This window comes from Lynx rufus, unplaced genomic scaffold (assembly GCF_022079265.1).
Source record: "Lynx rufus isolate CCGP_SWC_20201006 ecotype Redwood Valley unplaced genomic scaffold, mLynRuf1.p SCAF_1, whole genome shotgun sequence".
NCBI lineage: Eukaryota > Metazoa > Chordata > Mammalia > Carnivora > Felidae > Lynx > Lynx rufus.
In genome coordinates, this window is record NW_025814823.1 from 109098073 (window position 1) to 109120839 (window position 22767).

The 22767-nt window shown below is 48.2% G+C and overlaps 1 protein-coding gene across 2 annotated transcripts in view; it reads right to left on the reverse strand.

Moving 5' to 3' along the window:
- Positions 1 to 760: 760 nt before the first annotated feature.
- Positions 761 to 22767, reverse strand: part of P4HA2 (prolyl 4-hydroxylase subunit alpha 2) — a 37819-nt gene continuing 15812 nt past the window's right edge. The window contains exons 4-15 of one of the 2 annotated variants that reach the window (XM_047084373.1): positions 20630 to 20767; positions 16808 to 17047; positions 15125 to 15318; positions 13922 to 14098; positions 10769 to 10839; positions 10438 to 10537; positions 5892 to 5945; positions 5378 to 5437; positions 5263 to 5328; positions 3428 to 3496; positions 2935 to 3031; positions 761 to 1226 (exon numbers count right to left, since the gene is read on the reverse strand). In XM_047084373.1, coding sequence (XP_046940329.1) covers positions 1156 to 1226; positions 2935 to 3031; positions 3428 to 3496; positions 5263 to 5328; positions 5378 to 5437; positions 5892 to 5945; positions 10438 to 10537; positions 10769 to 10839; positions 13922 to 14098; positions 15125 to 15318; positions 16808 to 17047; positions 20630 to 20767 — 1337 coding nt within the window. In that variant the 3' untranslated portion in view covers positions 761 to 1155. The remainder of the gene's footprint in view (positions 1227 to 2934; positions 3032 to 3427; positions 3497 to 5262; positions 5329 to 5377; positions 5438 to 5891; positions 5946 to 10437; positions 10538 to 10768; positions 10840 to 13921; positions 14099 to 15124; positions 15319 to 16807; positions 17048 to 20629; positions 20768 to 22767) is intronic. The other variant, XM_047084364.1, reaches the window with a different exon arrangement.

Below are 22767 nucleotides of genomic sequence, written 5' to 3' on the forward strand. Positions count from 1 at the left end.
AGTATATTGGCTATATTATGTACTGTCTGTTCTACAATATACATTAAAAAACTGAGTCAACTCTACATATTAAAACAAACTACAGCTACACAACAGCATGAATACTAAAAACAACTGTCAAACAAAAGAAGGCAAAAGCCCCAAAAATACATGGATTCCATTTACAAAAAGTACAAAATCAGGGGAAAAAAATAACTACTTATTTAGGGATGTAGACATAGGTAGTAAAATTACAAAGACAAGCAAAGGAATAAGTACCATAAACCACGAGACAATGGTTACCACAAAGGTACTGAAAGCAGGACAGGAGATTTGATCCAGAACAGGCTCACAAGGGGCTCCTGAGGTGCAGATTTGAAAATGATCTTTTCTCTAACCCAGGTGGTGGTCAGCTGGGTGCTCACACTCACCTTCATATTTTTTAAACTGTACATCTGTGTTTTGTGAACAATTCTGTGTATGTATCTCAAAATTTTTAAATAAGAAATTTCAATTTATAACAGCCAGTCATGAACACACATGATTTCTCTGTTCTCTGGGAGTCAAGGAGAGACTATGTTCCCTCACTTTCCAAAAAGGATACTGAAGCTTGGAAATGTAAGTGTTGAAACCATATCTAGAACCCGTGGTCAAGGTTTTGCCATTCAAGTATACACTACCCAGATTCCACCTACACGGAGGAGATGCGCAGGAAATAGTGAACTTGGTATAAGCTCACCCACCTTAAAAAATACTCAGAATAAGGCTCTTTAAGGCTTCTGGCAGGGACATTTTATTTTTTGGTTAAAGCCACATTGATAGAAATGCCATAAAAACAAATATGTAAACAAGGTATCAAAACTTTGGTTCACTAAAACACCTCACACCTAAAACATCTGAGGTACAAAGGCACCTTGCTAGGTGCTAGACAGCCTGACTCTGCTGTAGCCACTCTGACTCAAACTCTGTGGCCAGAGGTGGCACAGGCCAACCAGAAAGGTTGGGACCCAGGTCACCCAGAACCCTCCTCAGTCGGCTCTCCCTTTGGTCCAGACAAACATTCACTCCAACTAAGATCCAAGTGACAAGGCCTGGAACATACAAAGGTGTCTGTCATGTTGAACTTGAGGATGACATAGGCTGTGGGGCCAGGAAGGCGAAGGGCAGAAAACGAAGTCAGTCAACTTCTGTTGATCCACATGGCCTCAAGAATTCCTGTCCTCGTTCATGGAACCACTTATTGGAGACTGTGAACAGAAATAAAGTTATGTTAACAATCCTGTTGATTCGTTTAACATCCAAAATTAATGACTCCTTCATGATGACTCCAGGACTGGGGCCTGATAATCAAACATGAGTAAGACATGCTGTCATACTCGAGTTGTTCATGAGCTGGTAAGGAAGACCTATATGAAAAGATTAATTGTACAAATGTCTGCCAGTGATAAAAGATGGGTATGTGTATGCTGCCATGGAAACTGAGCCAAAGGCTATCCATCTAACCATGTGAGGGAAGAGGAGACCCAGGGCTGGGACATGAAGCTGAACAGGAGTTATCCAGGGCAGATGATGGACATAGCAGATGACTCCTATTATCAAAGGGTCCAAGAAGGGGGAACAGGACAAGAAAAACATCAAGGCACGAACCACCTTGGTGTCAAGGACCCCAAGCAGCTTGGTATTACTGGGATGGAACTGAGATACAGAAGCTAAGGATGAGGAAGACCATCAGGACTATGGGTGCCTGGACATCAACCTCAGGACCTGGCGGCCAGCAGATCCAATCTGTGTGCTGTGGGTAGCAGAGTAGCAGAGCTGGTGCTAACACTGCCTGTCACCTAGAGCTGTGTCCCAACTGCACCTAAAGCTGTGTCCTTAACACATACTACTGAAGTCAGAGAGCTTTTGAATTAAAGTACAAGATATACTTAGTTGAAAAAAAGCAAATTGCCTATAAAGCTTAGAGTGATAAACAGCAATCTCCTACCCATCCCCTCTCTGCCAAACTCCACTTCTAGAGGACATTCAATTCCTTTAGTTGTTTCTTCTGATATTCTACCACTTATTTCTAAGTAGCATACTTATAGTGCTATCTCTTGTCTTTCAATTTTGGAATTCTTTCATTCTATCCCTAAAACACATATATTTAGTGTCTTTTATCTTCCCAATAAAGTCACAAATTTTAACTAAATTAATATTCAGTGCCTACATTATGTCATATAAGTGTCACTTACACCTGAGCCACCTAGCAGTATATGCTGACATTTGTTGCACATTTTCTTTGCCCTTTTAGTCAGCAATTGCCCCATTTATTTTCTAATTGCTTAATTTTCTGCGAACCTACCACTAATATCCCCAACTTCTCCAGGACAATATAAACTCACGTCTTTGCAATCACTTCCTGTCATCCTCACTCAAGCCTCTCCCTGGCTCACCACAACTATTTCCAGAACAAAGCTCAAAGCTCAAGCTTTAGCCTGTGGTCCCAGCTTTGAGCCTCATCTCCTGGCCCCTGTGCCACAGGCATCCCCTTATGCAAATGACAAAGGTGGCTGGTCCCCACACCTATGATGGTGGTTTTAGCCTTGCTTGCTTAGGACACTCCTTCCCCTCTGTGATTCCAGTTCTCCCCCACTGCTCCCTCATCCCTTGCCAGAGTGAGTCCATTCCTCTGGGGAGCCATCCTGGACCTACTATGCTTGTGCAGCTATTCTTCCTTGTGGCTTCTTCAGTTCTCTGGGCATCTCTGAGAGTATTCCCAACCACCTGTCCTGACACATAACCAGTATTGTGGTTAGTTACATGGCTGGATGAGACAACCACTTAGCAGGGGGAAAAAAAAAACTCAAAAAGGAAGATAGCCTTGGCGTTGTAAAAATATGGCAGCAGGTATCTCCCAACTCAAAGTCTAAGGCTGACCATTAGAGCCCAGGCTGAGGCCACCAAGCCACTCACCCCACTTGCAGCCCACAAGCACGGGACAGGCAGCATGTCTGGTACGATAGTCACCTTCCCCACTCCGCAGGAGGTTGTACCAGAATACAGCTGTGCCCTAGGAAAAGGAGACAGCCTGTCACACAACACCCACAGATACTGGGCTCAGTGACTTGACCCCAAATACCATAGACCCTCTCAGAGCAAAAACACCCTCACTTTCCTGCATACAAAGGGACAGGGCTCTGAGATTCCAGCAACAGGCAAGCACCCCAGAAAGCATCCACCCTTCACGAGGGGGTGGATGCTTGATAACCCACCTTCCCCCAAAGGGGCTTCCCTCCCTATCCATATCCCCAGATGGAAGCTGGGGCCCCAAGATCAGAGTTCAGGCAGGAAGGGGCTAAGACCCCTCAGAGTAAGAGTCAAGCAGGCCAGGGAATGGAACTCAGAGGAGAAAGGAATAAGGTCTGAGCCGTGCTTCAACCTGTGACCCACAAGGACTAGAACTCACCTTCTTAGGCCAAATGGCAGCCCCCAGATCAGGAAAAACAGTGGCACCGCCAGCTTCCACATCACTCATCTGAGAACAGAAGGCATAGAGCTTGGCCTTTATACCCAAAGCTGTCAGAGCAACTGAGTCACAAAGGACACAAGCATGCAGATTACCCTTCTCTGAGCAGGAGTGGCACTGCCTGAAGGCTCTGCTCTACGGCCAGTCAGCCACCCAAGAAAGGATCTCCCCATGCACTACCCTTCTCTAAACCCTGCTTTAACCTGTGTGGTTCATCAGGACAGCTCCATGCCAAGGGCTCTTGAGAGCTGTAGCCCTGCAGGAGACGCACATCCTGGCCATCCTCAGATGGGAACAATCCCAGTCTGTACACAGAAAATGCCTGACTGACCTCCCCCACCTCCCACCCTTGCATCCCCTCCCAGCCTGGGCCATTCCTAAGGCACTTGTGCCCAGTGATCTGCCCTGACCCGGAGCTCCTTGCTGCTTCCAATACCATTGGTGGCCCCCACTGTGGGCTCTGTTTCTCTGGTTCTAGCAACACCTTCATCTTCCCAGAATGGCAGCCCTAAGGGCCAGCTAGGTGAGCAGGCAGAGTAAAGCTCTGCGGGCCCTGCTTTCTCCCAGTGACACCTCAAACTAAATGGACCACAGGCTCCACGGTGGGGAGACTACACTTGGGCCCGCAAAGCATGCCTCAACTCATGCCCAAGGCACCACCTCTCTTTCATCTGGCTGGCTTCCTCCAAGTTTTTTTGTCTATAATGTATTAACAGGTGGAGTAAAAAAAATATTTCCACAGGATGCATGCCAGACAGACTAAAGAGCACTCAACAGACATATGGTAAACGAATAAGATGAAAACCTTTGATGGCTTCCCATAGTGCTGGGGATCAAATCCAGGCTCTTTTCTAGAACCCAAAGGCCCTGTCAGTCTCAGAAGCCATTCTCTCTCTCTAGCAACTCTCACCTCATGCACTGCCTCTGAGTCACAACAGCCTTCTTCCATTTTCCAACATCCCCAGCTCCTTTCCTCTTCCAGGTCTCCACACATTCACTCCTCTGCCAGGAAGCATGTTCCACCAACTAATTTCCACTCAACCTTCAAGTCTCCACAGACACATTACTCCCCAGTGAGGCTGTCTCTGAACCTCAGCTTTTTTAAGGCACTTATCACCATGGTAACTAAATAATTACTTCTACGTTTAAAGCAAGTCTCTCATATTAGACCATAAGCCCCACCAGAGGCCACACGTGTCCTGTTCACCAGCATGTTCATGGCCATCCCCAGGACATAATAAACATACACAAACACTTAAATGAGATACCAAAGGAAAAGATGGACTTCGGTTTCTGTGTCTAAGTTACTTGACAGTCTGTATGCCTCTTTAAAGTGGGCCAAGCATAGGGGAAAGCAAACTGTTCCTCACGTGACAGGTAAACCCAATGGCATGTGGCTGGAGCACAGGCAGCAGGTGGGAGGCAGGGCACTGAGTTCTGGGTAAACAAAGGCAGCTTTCATTTAAAAGCGCCTCATGGCAGGCTCCCCACTCTGCCACCAAGGAAAGAACACTCCAGGGCACTCACCTCAAAAGTTCTGACTAGCAGTGGGCCCATTAAAAAGGGTCAAGGACGTGAAAGTCATAGGTGTGGCTAAGCACACAGATGGGAACAAAGGTAAACTCTCTACTCCAGCCAAGAAGAGAGCTGAGGGCCAGAAGGGCTCAGCCATTAAGCAACAGCTGGTGATATCAGGCCTCACAGAAATGAATGTAAGATAGCACTCTGGACCCAGTTTCCCCTGAAGACCCATAAGCTGCATGCATCATACTCACGTAGTTTAAGAACGTGGCCACACGGTTTCCCGTCCCTAAACGCTTGAAAGCATCTTGCTCATTTTTCTATAAAATTAAGTGAGAATGAACAGGTGGACCTGGCCCGAATACTTACATAGTTAAGAAACGTCGCTAACCTATTCCCCTCCGTTTTGAGGCCGCTGTCAAAAGGTCGCTGCAACAAACAACAACTTTCACACACGTTTGCAGATGATTCCACCCCCCACTCACAGGACCGGGGCCAAAAGGATCAAGGAAGGGCACTCAGCATGTATTCCATATATCAGCCTGGACCATGGATCATTACTGCAAAGGAAACCCTGACTGGGGCACAGGGGAAGGGGGGCAGGAACAGCTTTCACTAAGACCTAGTGAGGGTCCATGCTTTACAATCATGGTAAAGTGACAGTTGGGGCAGGGGGAATACTCCCCACATCACAGGGAAACAGCCAGGCTGCACTGGGCTCCACAGGTCCCATGCTTCCAGATTTGGACTTCTCCAGTAACAAACAGGTGGTCCTGGTAAGGCAGGGGGGCCTGATGTAGAGGTTGAAGTGCTCCTAGAAGCTCCAGCTTTCTCTCACCAGCTGGAGCAGGGCCTCTGAAAGCACCCGTGGTCTGGGCCTTACCCTAGAGAAGTCAAAGTGTGGCTCGTATTGTCCTCCCATTCCATAATTAGCAACCTGGTGGGAAAGAACAGCGTTGGACCTTGTCAGCAGCATGAACGGTCCTGGAGCAGGCCCTCTCCCCAGGGATATTATCTCCCCCCAACAACTAAAACAACCTGAACCTCCAAGTGCAGCCTCTCTAACTATACCCTGCCAGCACTGGCAGAAAAAAAACTAAATGTGTCCACAGCTGTGTCCAGTGGTCAGGCTGCAGCACAAATGTGCTTTCCCAACACAACAGGATAGGCCACTGGGAAGAAGCTCTGGGCTTCAGGGACACTCAGATGTCAGCAGACAGAGCTTTCCTTGAGGTAGGCTCTGGCCTGGGCCCTACTTGATTGCGAGATAAGAAGAAGGTAATCCAGAGGAAAGTCAACAAGAAACTCAAGACAGGGACTTTCTTTTTAGGCTAGTTTGGGAGTGACTCAGTGTCTGACACTGCTCCTGCCCCCACTGTGTCACTGTGTACCAGTTGCTGTTCCTAGTCAAAGTGAGCAGGGCAAACGTACCTGACTCCCCTCTCTCAGCAGTTCCCTGTACAGAGTAGCTCTGTATCCAAGTGAAACAGCGGGACATGGGCAGCCAGCTGCAGTGTGGCCAATGACCGCTGCTCTACCATGGTGGCCCCTGTGGTAGTCTGGACCTGGACTAGGACCTGAGCCATCTTAGCTTCAGCAACTACCAGATGTCATTACAGCAAAACCTTGGAATGCAAATAACTTCTTCTGCAAGTGTTCCACAAGACGAGCAAACGTTTCTAATAAATTTCAACTTGATAACAAGTGATGTCTCGCGATATGAGCAGTACGTGACACCCAATAATACATAATCACAAGTGAGCCAATGGTTCTTGAAATTCGCTTTGATATACAAACGCTTTGGATTATAAGCATGTTTCCGGAATGAATTATGCTCACAAACCAAGGTTTTACTGTAATTAGATTATGAACTGTAAATACCTGACTGAACAGTTTATCACCACAATGTAAGTCCTAAGTCACAAACGTTTATTTTAGCCACAGTAGCCAGATTGATAGACAAAGCTCAAGAAGCAGCATATAATTTGTTATGGAAGCTGACAGATCAAGTGGTACCACCAATGTCTATCTGGGAGCATTTGGCTACTGTCTCTTACTGAAACCCTAAAAACCTCTAGGGCACAGCTATTAGTCTTTAGGAACTTGGCATTTTCTGCATATCCTTTTTGGTGATTCCAAGAGTCAGATGTGAGATACTCCAAGATTGTCAATCATAGAGACCTACAGACATGCGGGAGAGAGGAGGTACTTTTCAAGAGAGGAAATCCTCCTACTGGAAAAGAAAATATGTATCAAATGTGAGGAAGGGCAGAATTTGGACAGCATGATTTTCAGTGTCCAAAGAAATAAAATTTGATAAACAATCAGGGGATGAAAATACGCTGTCATACGCTGCCTCGGCCTGCAAGATTCCTGTACCAGAAATACCGGGAAATCCTGTCAACAGTGCAAGGAGGCCTAGTTCAGCCAGTGGCCCAAAGGCTGAAGGTGCATGTATGGAGGGAAGTGCTACAGTTGTTGATAAAATATTACAAACACTTTCTTTGGGTCCAGTTTAGCTGGGAACTTGAAAGAAAATTTTAAATATGACTGTGATTACTGTAGCTATGCACTCTGCAAAATTTGATCACTGCTTGCTGTTGGAACTGCAGTGTATGACTGCATTTTCCAATACTCCCCTTTGCTGGATAGGATGGCTTAAGCTTGCAGCTGGATAGGATGGAGTGAAAGAAGCTGCATTATTTTAACGGACTCATCTTTTTACAGTTCAATCATGGTGCTGATGCTATTGTGTCTACACAACTTAATACTATCCCCAAAGAGCAAGTGTCATGGAAGCTTCTGGATTTGCAATCAAATTCACCATCTGGGCAAACTCCAGGCCCAGACTCACAACTTTAATAACTAGCAACCGTACATCAAAACTGATTTTTGGGGTGTCTAGGTGGCTCAGTCAATTGAGCGTCTGACTCTTGATTTCAGGTCAGGTCATGATCTCACTGTCTTGAGACTGAACCCCACATTGGGCTCTGTGCTGGGTGTGGAGGCTGGTTGAGATTCTCTCTCTCTTGCTCTCCCTCTGCCCCTCCTCTGCTCGTGCATGCGCTATCTCTATAAAACAAACAAAAACTGATTCCTGTGAGGAGGTATTCATTTTAATCTTTAGATGTGTTGTTACAAAAGTATTAAGAGTCAGTCATTTGAAAGACATGGGTATTTATGATATTTAGGTCAGAATGAAGACACACACAAAAATGGTCAGAAATTACTTTTCTAGTAAGGCTGAGACATCAAGTCATAAGTGTCTTCAATCCTGCCAGCGTAGCATCTCTTCCACTATCAGACAAGCCTTCATCTAATTCATAAGAAAGCCTCAATTGCCCTTTCTCCTCCAAAAGATCTACAGCAAACATCGACTACAAGTGACAGAGTATCAACAGGGAGCATAAGCATCAGCTCCTTTCCAGAAGTCCGTAATATTCTGAAGGACCAGGGACTAGAGACTTTTGCTGGTGCCGAGGCTCTAATGACACTTTAAACGGTCCATGTGGAAAGAGCACTTAGAAGCAAGTGCTGAAACCCAGGTTGCTGTCCCCCAGACCATGTAGGGTCAAAGCTTTCAACACTGCTGGCTGGCAAAGGAAATGCCAAGACAGCTCCTAGAAGAAGGCAAACAAAAACGGGGCCTCAGCCCCCGGGCAGCTGTGGTCTGGGTCTTCCAGAAGAGTCCCAACATCAAGAGTCCCTCCATAGGGAGTCCTGGCATTCAGATCCCAGTCATCAATTGAGCTACAACATGATGACAGGCCTGACAAGATGGAGCCAGGGTTGTGGCAGATAAGCTAGTCCAAGTACGAAGCTTCTGCCTTTTAGATTTCATGTGAGGCCAGCCAGGAGGGCACCATGAGCAGAGTCCCACCCACTCTTCTCAGCCCATTGGTTTAAAGCATGCAATCAGCCAATCAAGCAGAATGTCATCCTCGATGGGGGCAGTGAGAGTCCTAACACTGGCTCCAACAGTGGCAGATGTCTTAACGACAACAAATCTGCTCCATGAAGACATGGATCACAACAAAGCCAACAGGGATGCACCAAGTGCACTGAAAGTCCCTACCACTCTTAAAAAGGTGGAAGTAGGAGAAGTGATCAAAATCCTCCACCGATGTGCTTGTTTACAGAACTACATTAAAATTAAATTAAGCTTACAAACTCAACACTAGCTTGGGCTGAACTAAAGATTATATAAAACTTTCACAAGAATGAAAGGTAATCAGCAAGTTTTCAAAAACTGGTGGTGGGGTGGGGTTGGGGGAGGCGCCTGGGTGGCTCAGCTGATTAAGCATCCAACTGATCATAATCTCACAGATCATGGGTTTGAGACCCACGTCGTGCTCTGTGCTGACAGCTCACAGCCTGGAGTCTGCTTCAGATTGTGTCTCCCTCTCTCTGCCCCTCTCCTGTGTGTGTGCTCTCTCTTTCTCAAAAATAAATAAAAATAAAAAATAAAATAGACTAGAATAGACTAAAATAAAATAAAATAAAACAAAATTAGTGGATTTCAAACAAATCCATAAAGAAGACTTTCAAAATTGGTTTTCTGATTGGTGTCACAGCTATAGGAAAAAAAAAAATCAGTGATTTGCTTGAGTGTATCCTGCAAAAGTTCAGAGAACCTTTTCCAAATGATCTTCAATATTCTAATGAAATCTATTGTTGATCAGGTCCAAATGCTAAGCATCACGATGAAAGGAGCAATCCTGAAATACAGAGAAACTCTAGCCAGAAAGACAGACCCAGGGGACTCTTAAAAAATGCCAACAGGTCATCACTTTACAATAGTACCCAGAAGTTCCAATGTTCAGAAGGGAGGATGGCCAGAACTGATTTGAATTCAATATACTACAGAGAATACATTAATTAGGAGCTTTACTCAGCTTTCATGTGTCTTTACAATCACCTTGGAAATAAAGGCAGGAAGCCAGGGTTCCACAGGGGGTACTTTGAAAAAGCACTCCACTCTCACCAGCCTCTCCAGGCCTCTCACTTTTCCTACCAATGTATCTCAGGACACGTCACCTCCAAGAGCATGTGAATCATGTGCATCAGAACCAAGACCTTTGAAGGTATTTACAGCTCTCTTAGAAGTGTCCTTAAAACAACTCAGGATTTCAGCTTCCAAAGTCAAGAAGACACAACGGGCCTGCCATGCCCACCACTGACCCCTAGCTCCTACTACAATACTTGGATACAGAGAAGATAATCAACATTTGTTGAATGCTAACTGTTGGAATGACAGTAGACATGCTTAATTCTGGCTTCCCTGTGTGAGGTCATTTCATATTCATATCGTTGTGCAGTCATACAGTTCATTGGGCAAGCCTCCCTAAGCCTGGTCATGGGCACCCTGGGAGACCATGTAGCCAGAAATACACACTTCCCAACCACAGGGTCACAGGGACCAGCCATACCTGAAGCAATTCTGCAGTCTTTACTGTTAGCCCTGTGATGTGCTGCATCCGACGATTCACTCGAGCCACAACAGGGTCATCATCCTCCTCCAGCCATGAGCTAAGTCAAAAGACGGAGAAACAGGAAGGTTGGGAAGGCAGCTTAGGTGAGATCCTTCACTCTGTCCCCAGAATCAGGGCCAGCACAGGGTGAGTATTGTAAGTAGGGATGGTGCCAGCAAGTAGGACAAGCCAAGCCAAGCTCCCTTGAGTAGAGACTAGGAAGCCCTGGAAAGAGGGCTTGAGCAGCCACCCCCCTCCCACCACCACTACCGCCATCACCTCTGCTAACCTTTTGGAAACCCTGTAGCTGGCCACAGTGAGGACGCCTGTCTTGGGGTCACGAACAGTGGCTCGTGCAAGCTGGAAGACAGGAAGAGAGGCACACTTATCCTTCTTTGTCTTGAGTGTTTTCCCAGAGAGACTGGGGCCAGACCCACCAGTCAGACCAGCAAGGGAGGAAGACTTTCAGGCAGTGGCCCTGGCCAAGGCAACATGATCCTGCAAGCCAGGCAAGGTGGTAGTCTGAGGCCTCGACATTCCTACTCTGCTGCTGCCCCACTCGGTCATTGCCTAGCCCTGGGTGCTGCCCAGGTCTGTGCTGTCTGCAGAATTACACCTGTGGAGTCTTCTTTATCCATTGCCTCATCTGCCTGGACAGACTGCTTTCTCACCAGGCCCACAAACTGCCCCTGACTGAACACCACCTGTGCTTGGCTGCTCCCACTGTATTCAGACAGTGTTACCATCCCAGAGCCTGAGGCCTTCTGAACCACAGCAGCCTCCTGTGCCAAGAAACCTATGCAAACACCCTCCTGCTGCACCAGCTCACACCAGACTCCCACTGCTGTGAAGAGGAAAGATAGGAAGCACAGTTTCTACTCACTTAGGGGCCTCACAAGGTCAGATGACAGAATCCAGAAAGGACTCTACGAGTTGAAATATGTGAACTAATGCCTGGAAGCCACCTACCTCCACATACACACTCATACACACACATACACAAATACCCCTAACCTACCTCATCTCCCCCTCAGTCTCCACAGACAGGTGCAATGATGCTCCCAAGAATCACCTGGCTGCCCAAAGTCAGCCCCACCATGCTTCAACTGTGGGCCGTCCTAATGACCTCACATGGGTAGGACCACAGACCCAGATACCCCCACCCCAACATCACTTCCCCTTAATTTCAATTAATAATTAATACTTAATGAGTACCTACTACGTGCCTGGCACTACACTGGTGACCAAGACATCGCCCCTGCCCTCACACACCTCAATCAAGTGAAGAAGGCAAAAGACTAGCTGCCTAATTGCAGCACAGCATGGTAAGAGCTGGGAGTGGGGTAAGCTTATAGTCCGTGGAAGCTTAGTCTATACAGTCAGGAATGGTCAGGGGAAGACCACCTAGCTGAGACTTGAAGGGTAAGCAGGAGTTAGCCAAGTAGGGGAATGTTACAGTAACAGGGAAGGAATAGCAATGCAGAGGCCCAGAGATGAATATGGGTGTGGCACCATGACTGTAGATTAGAAGTTAGATGTAAGAGATGAGAGTAGGCCAAAGAGGCAAGTGAGGACTGGGCCTGGAAGCAAGCTTGTGGCCAATGAGAAACAGGAAAGGCAGGTGAGGGACACTCACAATCTGAATGTGGACACCTCATGGAAAACTAGGGAAGGGCCAGAGTGGTAACAAGGAGGCCACTGAGGAGGTCAAGGCAGAGGTCAGGCCAAGAGTTGATGGCAGAAGGGATGGAGAAGTGTGACTGGACCAGAAGATTGGCCAGATCACCGAACAGGGACACTGCTGCTGCAGCAAGTTCTGGCAACATGGCAGCGCACCCAGGACAGAGGGATTCCCTAAGCTCCCAACTACGATTCCTCCTGATAACAAGTGCGGCTGGAGCCAGACCCCACCCAAACATCTGAGCCTCGGTGCTCTCTGGACATCCACAATGAGGCTGTGGGCAGCTGTGTTCTGCTACAAGAGACAGACAGGGCTATTTTGAAAGCAGGCCAGGGACCCAAAAAAGCAGCTGCCAGGCATTCCCTGCAGACCAAGTTAAGTTCATGGTTCCTACTTCAAAGCCAGAATAGCATCTGTCCCTCACAGGCTCCGGAAAGGAGAGGTCAGCTTTTAATGGCCAACATGTCATGGCTTCTATTCAAAGACAAGTTTTCTCCCCACTACACCGCCCCTGCCACACACATGTATACACACACACCCATCGTGAATACACACACAGAAATGCTGCAGTGCCTTGGTCTGAAAGACAAGTGAGGAATGTCTCAGGAGGTCATGGCATAACAAAGCCTCTCTTGCCCGGCAACGAGGAAAACAGTTTTCTTCCTTGGCTGACTCTGCAGCTGTCCCAGGGAGTGGAAAGGGAGGTCCTGGTCCCTGTTCTCCACACGCACTGGCTACACCATCCCTCAGCAACATCAACGGCTGATTCTGAGTGCTCGATGTCCTAGAACCTCAAGCCAAGGTCGCTTCAAATTGAGGTGCAGGGGCCAGGATAGGAACCTGTTTTCTGTCTCTCCACAAGTGTTGGGCCTCCTGGCCACTACCAGTCTATTAGGAGCACAGCAATACAGGATCTAACTAAATCCCTCCTTGTAATCACCAAAGATAAGAGAAGGGTGGGGACATAACACCAAATGGTTCTCTTTGAAAGATGTCAAATAGAAACAAGTCTTCTATGAACTAGAAATATAAGATTTTATAGCCTGATGACAAATGTACAAAAACCAACAGCCAACTGTATACTTAGTAGTGAAATACCATAGGAATCCCTAGGAAATTCAGGAACAAGACCAGGATGTATACTGTTAATGCTCATGGAGTTCTGAGCAGTTCACAAGAAGATAAAAACAGAGGAACTATAATTACTGGGAAGGAGAAAACAAAATTTTCCCTATTTGCAGTTGGTAACAGTGTCTGGGCAATGTAAGAGAATCAGCTAAAAACCCAAAGAAGAATGAGACAGTTGAGCAACCAGGTGCAAACTACACAGGTCTGTTTCCTCGTGGGTAAAATGAAAACAATGACATAATATGTTTAAGAGACGTGATAGTTAATATATGTTAAGCACTCAGAACAGGGCCTGCCATACTTAAGAACTCAGTAAACATTAGCTATTACTAAAAAATATATTTTTATGATCAATACTTCAGCATATAATAAACTAACACTAGAGACCTAATTGAACAACATAACTAGTGAAAACCAGTGAGGCCTTCTGTCCTAGCACTTGGCTGTTCACATTGGTTCCTTCAGTTTTCTTCAGCATTGGACCAGGAACCCATAAGGTCAAATTGTGCAGTACCTCAGCACCCAGACAGCAGACTCATGCTGCATATCAGAACAGGCCAGCTGAATAAACAAAGAAATCACTCCATGGTACCAGGGATGAGGTGGCCAGGAAGGAAGTGCAGAGATACCTACTTTGGGTTTCGCGATCTCCTTGATCCTCTCGATTTCCTCATCAGACATGACATCATAGTACCTGACGATGTGCGGACTGTCCCACTCATCCTCTTCTTTGAAGGGGGCGATGAGAAGCTGTGGTGTTCTGTTGCCATGGTGATACCTACAGAAAAGCCTCTTCTGCCTCCGGGGAGTCTGGAGAGCACACAGAGCAAGAGGTCCTGAGCAAAGTGCGTCTTAAACCTCGGACCCAGGCTGGCTTGGTGCAGAGGCTGGTCTCACATGTCGTGTCCAGCAGCTGCTCCCTTCTCCCCCACCAGAGAAGAAACAAGAGCCCCTCAGCTTGACTGAGAGAAATGATACCCCACAAATCATGTAATGTTTCTCCTCTTCCAAGAATTCCTCACGTCCACAAGTGCTGTGGCACAGGGTGATCCCTGACCCCTCTCACAGAGATATTAGAATGTCAGAAGGGCTGAGGCTGGGGAGAACCCATTCCAGGTGGAGGAGCCAGTGGGAGGTAAGCAGACATGGGCATGGAAAAGGCCCAGAGACCGCCTCACACCTGAGCCTCCTGGAGGAAGCAATGGAATCCCAAGGCTTTCAAAAGCCAATGACACCTGAGACTAAGCTGTAGCTACTACTGTGTCTTTACTACACAGACCACAACTTCCCTTTGGGCCACATCCACACTCATGGTTTTGCTCTCAGAGCATGGGTCAAGCAGAAGCTGGGCATGCTGGGATGGGAAGGGGAGCTTGGTAATAACTTAGAGGATTGAAATTCTGCCTGTGGGGTGCCTGGGTGGCTCAACTGGTTAAGTGTCCAACTCTTGATTTCGGCTCAGGTCATGATCTCAGAGTTTGTGAGTTCGAGTCCCACATCAGGCTCTGGACTAACAGTGTGGAGCCTGCTTGGGATTCTCTCTCTCTCTCTCTCTCTCTCTGCCCTCCCTCACTCACACTGTCTCTCTCTCTCTCTCGCAAAATACATAAATAAAGTTCAAAAAAAGAAAGAAAGAAACTCTGCCTGGATCATCAGGGGAGACAGTCTCACAATCCTACCTCAGAGAACACCCATAGGTCAGCCACAGCAGAGGCTACAAAGAACTGGGGAAGAAGTTGAGGAAACGGCCTACACACACAGGAACACCCTCCCCAAATGTGCTCGTCCAGAGCTGAAATCTAGGTCCACATGTAGGACCCAGCCATGTTTTCTCACCAGTTTGACACCCTCCCCACGACAGAGACTCTCATAGATATCCCTCTCAGGCAGGTAGTCCACAGGCCTCTCATAGATGCTTTCCTGTGTTGCTAGCCCAGCTTCTGTCTGATTTGACAACATTTTTTCTCTTTCTTCCTCCAACAACTGTTCAAAGTACCGCAGATTCCCTCCAGCTCGTTCATGGCTCGGGTCTAGAAAGAGCAAAGAACAAGAAGGAAAAGGAAACCACAAACATCTGTTAGATCGCTTAGAGAAATTATCCTGTAAGTGGTTTTCTCTCCCGGCAGTTCACTTTGCATGCAGCATTCTGCTTTTCCACAGCACCTAACGAGGCTCATTGGTCAAAGCAGGAAAAACTGACACAGGCTCTCCCTGCTCCATCAGAGATGCGAAAGGAACAATAGACTGGGGGACACTTAGCTGGCCACACAAGGGGTCTCCTCTCAGGCCTCCCTGAAGGGCCCATGGGCACAGGTCTAGAGAAGGAGTACAGACTCTTGCTGCCTCCTCCCCACTTGGCTGAGTCATTTACACCCATGCCCTAGAGTACACCCATTACTAGTGACCGCATCACATGCTGATCACAACAAGAAGGCAGGCTGAAACACTGGCAAAAAGAACAGCCACGACAATGCCACAGCTTCATTTTGTGTGCCTCAATAACACAAAGGAGTACATTTGACAGGATTACTGTGCCACTCCATAGATGAGGAAACTGAGGTCCAAAGATATTAAAAGATTTAGGTTAAGGTTATGCAGAAAAGGAATCCAGGCATCCTGACTCCCAGTCCAAGGCCCTTACTAACATGAAAGGATCTATAAAGCTCTCTGCCCACATCAGTCTTACAGGACAATCATACGCTAGGGGGCATCAGACTCAAGGCTCATGAAAAACAGCAGCTGGTCTATGAAATTCTCGACTGTGATAATTCCATATGTTAGTAAAGAGGTGGAACAGATAGATTTTAAAGACACACTGCTGGGGCGTATGGGTGGCTCAGTCAGTTGAGCTACGGCTCAGGTCGTGATCTCATGGTTTGTGGGTTCGAGCCCCGCGTCGGGCTCTGTGCTGTCAGCTCAGAGCCTGGAGCCTGCTTCAGATTCTGTGTCTCCCCCTCTCTCTGCCCCTCCCCCGCTTGCGCATGCACTCTCTCTCTCTCTCTGTGTCTCTCTCAAAATGAATAAATATTTTTAAAAATCCAAATTTAAAAAGAAAAAGACACAGTGCTTCTGATCTCCTTCAATCCAACACCACAAGACATTCTAAACACCAATGCCATACCAAATCCCACCAGTAAGACCTCAGACCTCTAACTAATGGGGCAGGCCTCTGTCACTGCACAAACCCTCAAGTGCCTCTTGAGCTGTTCCTGACACTGTGAAGGCTCTCTATCCCGCAGAGCAGCAAAGGCACTGCAGCACTGGATTCCTATTTAAAAAGGGAGTGTGTAGGACGACAGGTCTGAGGGTATCCATCAGCAACTGGGCAAGGGCTAAGGCCAGAAATAAGGTGAGTAAAGAACTAGGTGGCAGCTGGAATAGGCCTGAAAGCAGTTAAGGCATTAGTCACTGGCCAGGTGACATGTGAGACTGGCTCAGTCCCAGGACAGTGGCCAGCAGAGTGACCAGTTCTCCTGCCAGCTCCCCATCAGCTCTGACCTTCCCCTAGAACATCCTTACCAAGAGAAAGCAGGCGGCGGGTGAGCTCCAGGGCACGGTGTAGGTCACCCAACTGGAAAACAGCATAGCTCAGGTAGTCCAGCACCTGGGCCTTGGTTGTGGTGCCCTCCTCCCCAGCATCGAGTTGCTTCAGCACCTGCTCCATCCACAGGACCGTATGGTAATAGTCACCTTCATTGTAGGCTGAGCGGCCCATCCCAAAGCAGTCATCCACACTCAGCACTGCCTGGTACTTGGTTCCTGCAGCAGGAGAGGCCAGTGGTCAGTCTCCAAAGAGCCTCTGCGCTGGCAGAAAGATACCCACATTGAGGAAGCCTGGACGAGTGGAAGGTGGGGGGTGGGAGGGCATCATCCCAGCTGAGTTCCACCATGGCTTCAGACCATGCACTTCAAAGTGAGCACAGAGAGGCTGGTCCTGCCTCAAACTGGAGTTCACAGCCAATCTCCCAGCCGCAGACTCCCCTTCTCCCATGTGGGAAGAGGCCTTTGTCGTGGAGAAACCCAGGAAGCCCAGAAAGTAGTATTCAGAAGAGTATGAAGGTCCTGTGAGCCACAGAGGAGATATCTGTTGGGCAGCTGGCCATATCAGACAGACTTGGAGGGAGAAAAATTAGGTGAATATAAAACAAAGAACTTATGTGGCAGCTAAAGCCACAGATGAGGATAATCACTTCCAGCAAGAGTACAGGGCAAGAGTAGGGAAGGTGGCTAAAGTCAGAACCCCACAGATCACCTGCAGAGAAAAGACAAAGAGTAACACTGAGAAGGACCTAAGAGGTAGTAGCACAAACAATGCCAGGAGTGCTGTGGGGCAGATGCCAAGGGAAGTCAAGAGCCAAGCCTGCAGTGTCAGCTTTGACCATTAGGTGGCGGGGACCTTGGTGAGCATCTATTCTACAGGTCCTGCCTGGGCTCAGCACTGTACAGTGACAATGAAGGTAGTTTCAAGTCAAGGACAAGATATGGTATGCCAGCTACAGAAACATGTAGGATTTAGGGTGGGGGCAAAGTGGGAGGGACCATGAGTGAATTCCTCAGGGAATGATGAGAAAGCAGGTCTCACGAAGAGGAAAGAAGAGCTGTGACCCTCCCTGGAAAGTGAGGGAATCTCCATTAACTCTCTTAACAACTTAGGCATGGGTGACATGGAAGAGCTGCCTCAGAGGGAGTTCTTTCTGCCTGATGTCCAAGATGGGGCTCTGTCCACAATAAAACCCCTGTTGCAATGGGTCGGGTACTTCAGAGACTGGGGTCTGTTTGCCCTGATGGCTCAGCAACAGACAACATGGGATAGGAAGGTGAGGAGGGTAGGTGGAGTTAGTAGACAGGCCAGAGATGAAGGGGTTCCTTGAGCCCCTGGCCATCATCCTTGGGCCTGCACAGATCTTTGGCTCTGTAGGCCCAGGAACCAACAGTGATGGAGTCAGTATAACACAGCAGCTGAGCTAGATGGACAAAGCTGGGTCTATGTGGGCCTCACTATGGCAACCACCAGCTGTGTGACTATGAATAAGTTACTTAGCCTCTCTGACTCTCAGTCCCCTTACGTCTAAAGTAAACACCATCAATTTTAGAGGACTTGAACAAGAATTCAACAAGATAATGCATAAAGATGTCTTCTATGATCCCCAGGATGCTAATAATCAGTAGCAACTATCAGCATGTCTCACAAACGCCAAGAATGTCAACAATAGCTCCCAGATACTCAGCATCCTCCCCAGAAGCCAATCAAAAGTCTACCTGCTGGAGAGTGCTCCCTGGAGAGTACCGGCTGACCTGAGTACTGAAGGGCAATCAGACATGAGACCCAGCAGATGTGGGTAAAGGTACTTCTGCAGAGGGTGTGGGATGGGCAAAGGAGCTGAGGGGTAGGTAGCTTAGTACAAATTTAATACGCAGTATGGACAAGGAAGAGAGGGAGAGGGCTCCATGCAAGACTCAAAGATCACACATAGGTGGAATTTGGGTTTAGCAGTTAAAGTTAAGCTTTGTGATCAGGAACTGATATAAACAGATATGTGCTTGTGACTACACGGAGAGTGCTTTTAAGGAGTGACGTGACAGGTCAAAATGACATATTTCAATAATACAGTTGAGAAATAAGGCTCCATGAGGCTGGAGTCAGGGCCTCCAAGTAAAGAAGACATGATAAGAGAGGTAGAATCCACACACCTTGGTATTCTGACTTGGGCAGCCAGTGGATGGAGGTGCTTTTTGCTCAGGTGAGGAGTGAGGGAGGAGGAGAGGCATTTCAAAAGCAGATGAGGATTTCAGTTTGGAACATGTGACTTTGGAGGTGCCCAGAAAACACCCAAGTAGAGATGCCCCACAGGCATTTGCCTACACTGGTTGGAAGCTCAGGAGACAAGCCTTGATAGGAAACACAAATCTGGATGTCATCCAGGTACAGGTGATGCCTCAAATGATGGCAATGGCTGGGCTCACCTGGAGAAGGTGCTTAGGGAAAAACACAAGGTAAAAGAATCCTGGGGAAGAACTCCCTTCCACCCCTCACTCTCCCTCCAGGACATGCATGGGTCTGTTAACTACATGTATAAAGTCAATGCTTGAGTGTGGTTCTCTCCTCCTACCAAACATTCTCACAGCTATAGGGTGAACAGATCTTGCAGGTGCCCTGAGGGGCCTTCTCTCTCCAGCCTCATGGCCTGGCTTGATCCAAGACCTGATTGAGGCAGGAATAAGAAGTCTACACTGCTTCCCATTGACTCACCAGACTCCTCAGGGCCAAAACTCTAAGCCTTGACTAGGCAACAACAGAGTGCCTCTTTCTCCCACACACTGTGATACCCTGGGCTTATGCCTCCTCCAGGGTCCCATAGGTGAATGGCATCAAAGGTCTAATAGGGTCTAAGTGAATCCCTGGGCTTATTGGTCTCTAACAGTCCCCTAAGCCCAATATGTCGTGTTGTAAACATACTGAGGCAATCATGGGAAAGGGGCCTGTTTAAAAGAGAGAGAGAGCGCGCAAAAGTGAGGGAGAGCGCACAAAAGGCCGAAAAGAGAAGAGAGATCAGTGCCCCAGAATTCAAAGAAGCGAGAGTATCAGGAACACTGCGATAATCAGTGTGCCAACTGCTGCTGAAAAGTTAAAGAACATTATGCCTGAAACCCATCCACTGGCTTTAGCAGCTGAGTGGCCACTGGTGACCTGGCAGGGGCAAGACTGGCAGATGGGGGGCAAAGAGCCAGACTTTGCATGTTTAGGAGGACATGGGAACCAAGAAGTGCAGACCATGTGGATGGCTATCCAGCAATCTAACCAGGAGGGCAAAGAGATCCATCAGCAGTAGAGACTCAAAGGCCTTGAATCCTGAGGGAGGGGTTTGTAAAATGAGTAAGAACAGACAGTGCATGTGAGCTCACAGATAAGAGCCAAGAGAGGTGGGCCAAGAATGAACAGGGCAGAGACTGTAACTGAGGACACACAGGACGCAGGGCAGTGAGTCCAGAGATCAGCCTTTGGCAAAAAGAAATCAGAGGGTGTGGGGACAGAAGCAGGTCTGAAAGCAGATCTGAGCAGTGCTCTGGGGGCAGAGGCTGAGGGGTCCTGAGCAGCAGCCTTAGTTTTCTGTGAGAGGGGAGAGGAGAGGGTGTGGGAGGCAGGTTAGGAGGGGCTGACGGGAGGCGGCTGCCAGGGAGTGAGGGAACTGGCACCATGGGAAACCCAAGACAGATCACCACCAGCGCTGACAGCATGCCTGACAGTCCGCCAACCACAAACTGGCAGTAGCTCCAGCCCTGTTCAGATGCCATTACAGACACACATACACTGGACAGGTAAAGCCTTGAGAGGTAAGGTACCTGGAAGTTGCCCTTTGGAAATGGTGTCTGGGTCCAGCTTGTATGTGTCCTGAAGTCTCATGAGGGCCTTGGCAGCTCCCATTTCGTCCTCTTCAGTGGGGAAGAACTGCCGCTGCACAGAGAGGTTGGCAATAAAACCTTCCAAATGAGAGTGAGAACAAGAAGTTACCCTTGATCCAAGGGCACAATTCCACCTGGGATCAGAGAGGTACCCACTGGAGGGTTTCTAACTAGTGCAATCTCCCTGCCCCTTCCGTCAAAGGCTGCTTGTCCCTCCTCCAGGAAGCCCACCCTGATAACTCCAGTCCATGGAGATCTCTTTTTTTTTAAGTTTATTTATTTTGAGTGACAGCATGCACACACAAATGGAGGAGGGACAGAAAGAGAGAGAGAATTTCAAGCAGACTCCGTGCCACAAATACAGAGCCCGATACGAGGCTCGATCCCATGAACCGGGAGATCATGACCTGAGCCAAAATCAAGAGTCAGCCGCTTAACGAAGTGACCCACCCAGGACCCCTAAGACATCTCCTTTCTTACTCCTTACTGTACTGTCTGCCTTGACTGCTCATTTGGAATGAACAAAAATGTTCCCACACACTGGTTTACATGTGAGAGTCTGGGAGTCTTGGCTCCAAAGCACTCAGATCCGGTAGAGACAGAAGGGACAGAAGACAGAGACAGCAACTGAAAAGGGCACAGAAGACGACTCAGGGAGGACTTGCTGACCACTTAGTGGAAAATGAATCACATGGATTCAGGATCTTTGGGCTGGCCAGATAAACACATTTCTAGCCCCCATTCCAGGTTAAGGAGCCCAAGGGGCAAAGGTGGTCAACTCAGGGAACCAGCTGGCCACTCATTACTGATCACTGGCCCTTATCATCCAGAAAGGTGATGATGACAGTCTTGGAAGCATTTGGTGCTGTCTCCACCCCCCAGATTAGGGACTGGGGGACCATCTGGCCAGGCCAAGCACTGAGGTGGGGCTGTCCAAGTCCAGCATGCTACCCTGAGAGACCACACTGGCTCTGGCTCTCTCTCTAGGGGACTCATGCCACTCAGACCTACAGTAAGCTCAGAGCATGAGCTCCCAGAGTGTAGCGCTCAAGACCCCAGGCTGGAGCCAGGACAGCTCCTGACCACAGAAGTACCAAGGAGGCTATTCTTGGGCTCCAAGCCCTAGCTCTTCAGCAAGATATACACCTACTACAATTTCAGGCCTCCAGGTGGAGGCCAGGCCCTTCCAAGATGATTGATTCAGGGGTTTCAATTCTGCCTGTGAGCTGAAAAGTGGGAGGGGGAGCTCCAAGGCCCTTTCTTCCCTGGCCTCTTCCTCAGGACAGCAGTACCCATGACCACCTACTTTCACAACCTCAGAATGAAACACCCACTTCTAACCATCCCTGGACCCAAGGACCAAGAAGCTGTAATTCTGTGTTCCTCGTGGCTGCACAGTCAGGAACTCTAAGAGTCTGGAATTCAGGAAAAAGAAAACATGCCCTTAGAAAAAGCCACACCATCAGCATGTCCCCCTCATCTCAGAGGCAAGAATTCTCAAAGTCAGAGGTGAAAACAACCTATTGCTCTCTAGGCCTGTCCTGTGTGCCTTCTGGTAATTATAATGTTTTCTAAAAGAACCAGATGCTGACAGTGGGGATTGGGGTGTAGACAGCAAGACTGGGGAGCAGAAGGTCACCCCGGCAGGCTTATTCTTATTCTACGGCAGTGCAGACAGAACAGTCAGTTCTTAGCTACAGCCCCAGGCTGGAAGACAGGGGGCTGGGAAAGGCAGTTATGGCTTCTGGAGGCAGTGAGCTCACTGGGCACAGCTCCAGCCTGGCTGAACTCACCAATCCCTCCCCAGAGGCCACCCTGCCCCCAGCCAAGCCCAGCCCAGTCTGGCCACATGGGCTGAACTCCCTCAGCCAGAGACAACCAGTCTGAAGTTAATCAGCACTCCCAACTCAGGGAGAAGAGGCAGTGAGTCCAGGAGGCTAAGCTCTGGGCTAGAGTCAGGGGGGCCCACATCCGTGCCTGCCCCACCATCTCCTGCTGAGAGGAAAATGTTAGAGCACAGAAAATACCAGCATAGTAAAAAGCACTAAGCATAGTTACAGCTTTAAGAAAAGTCAGAC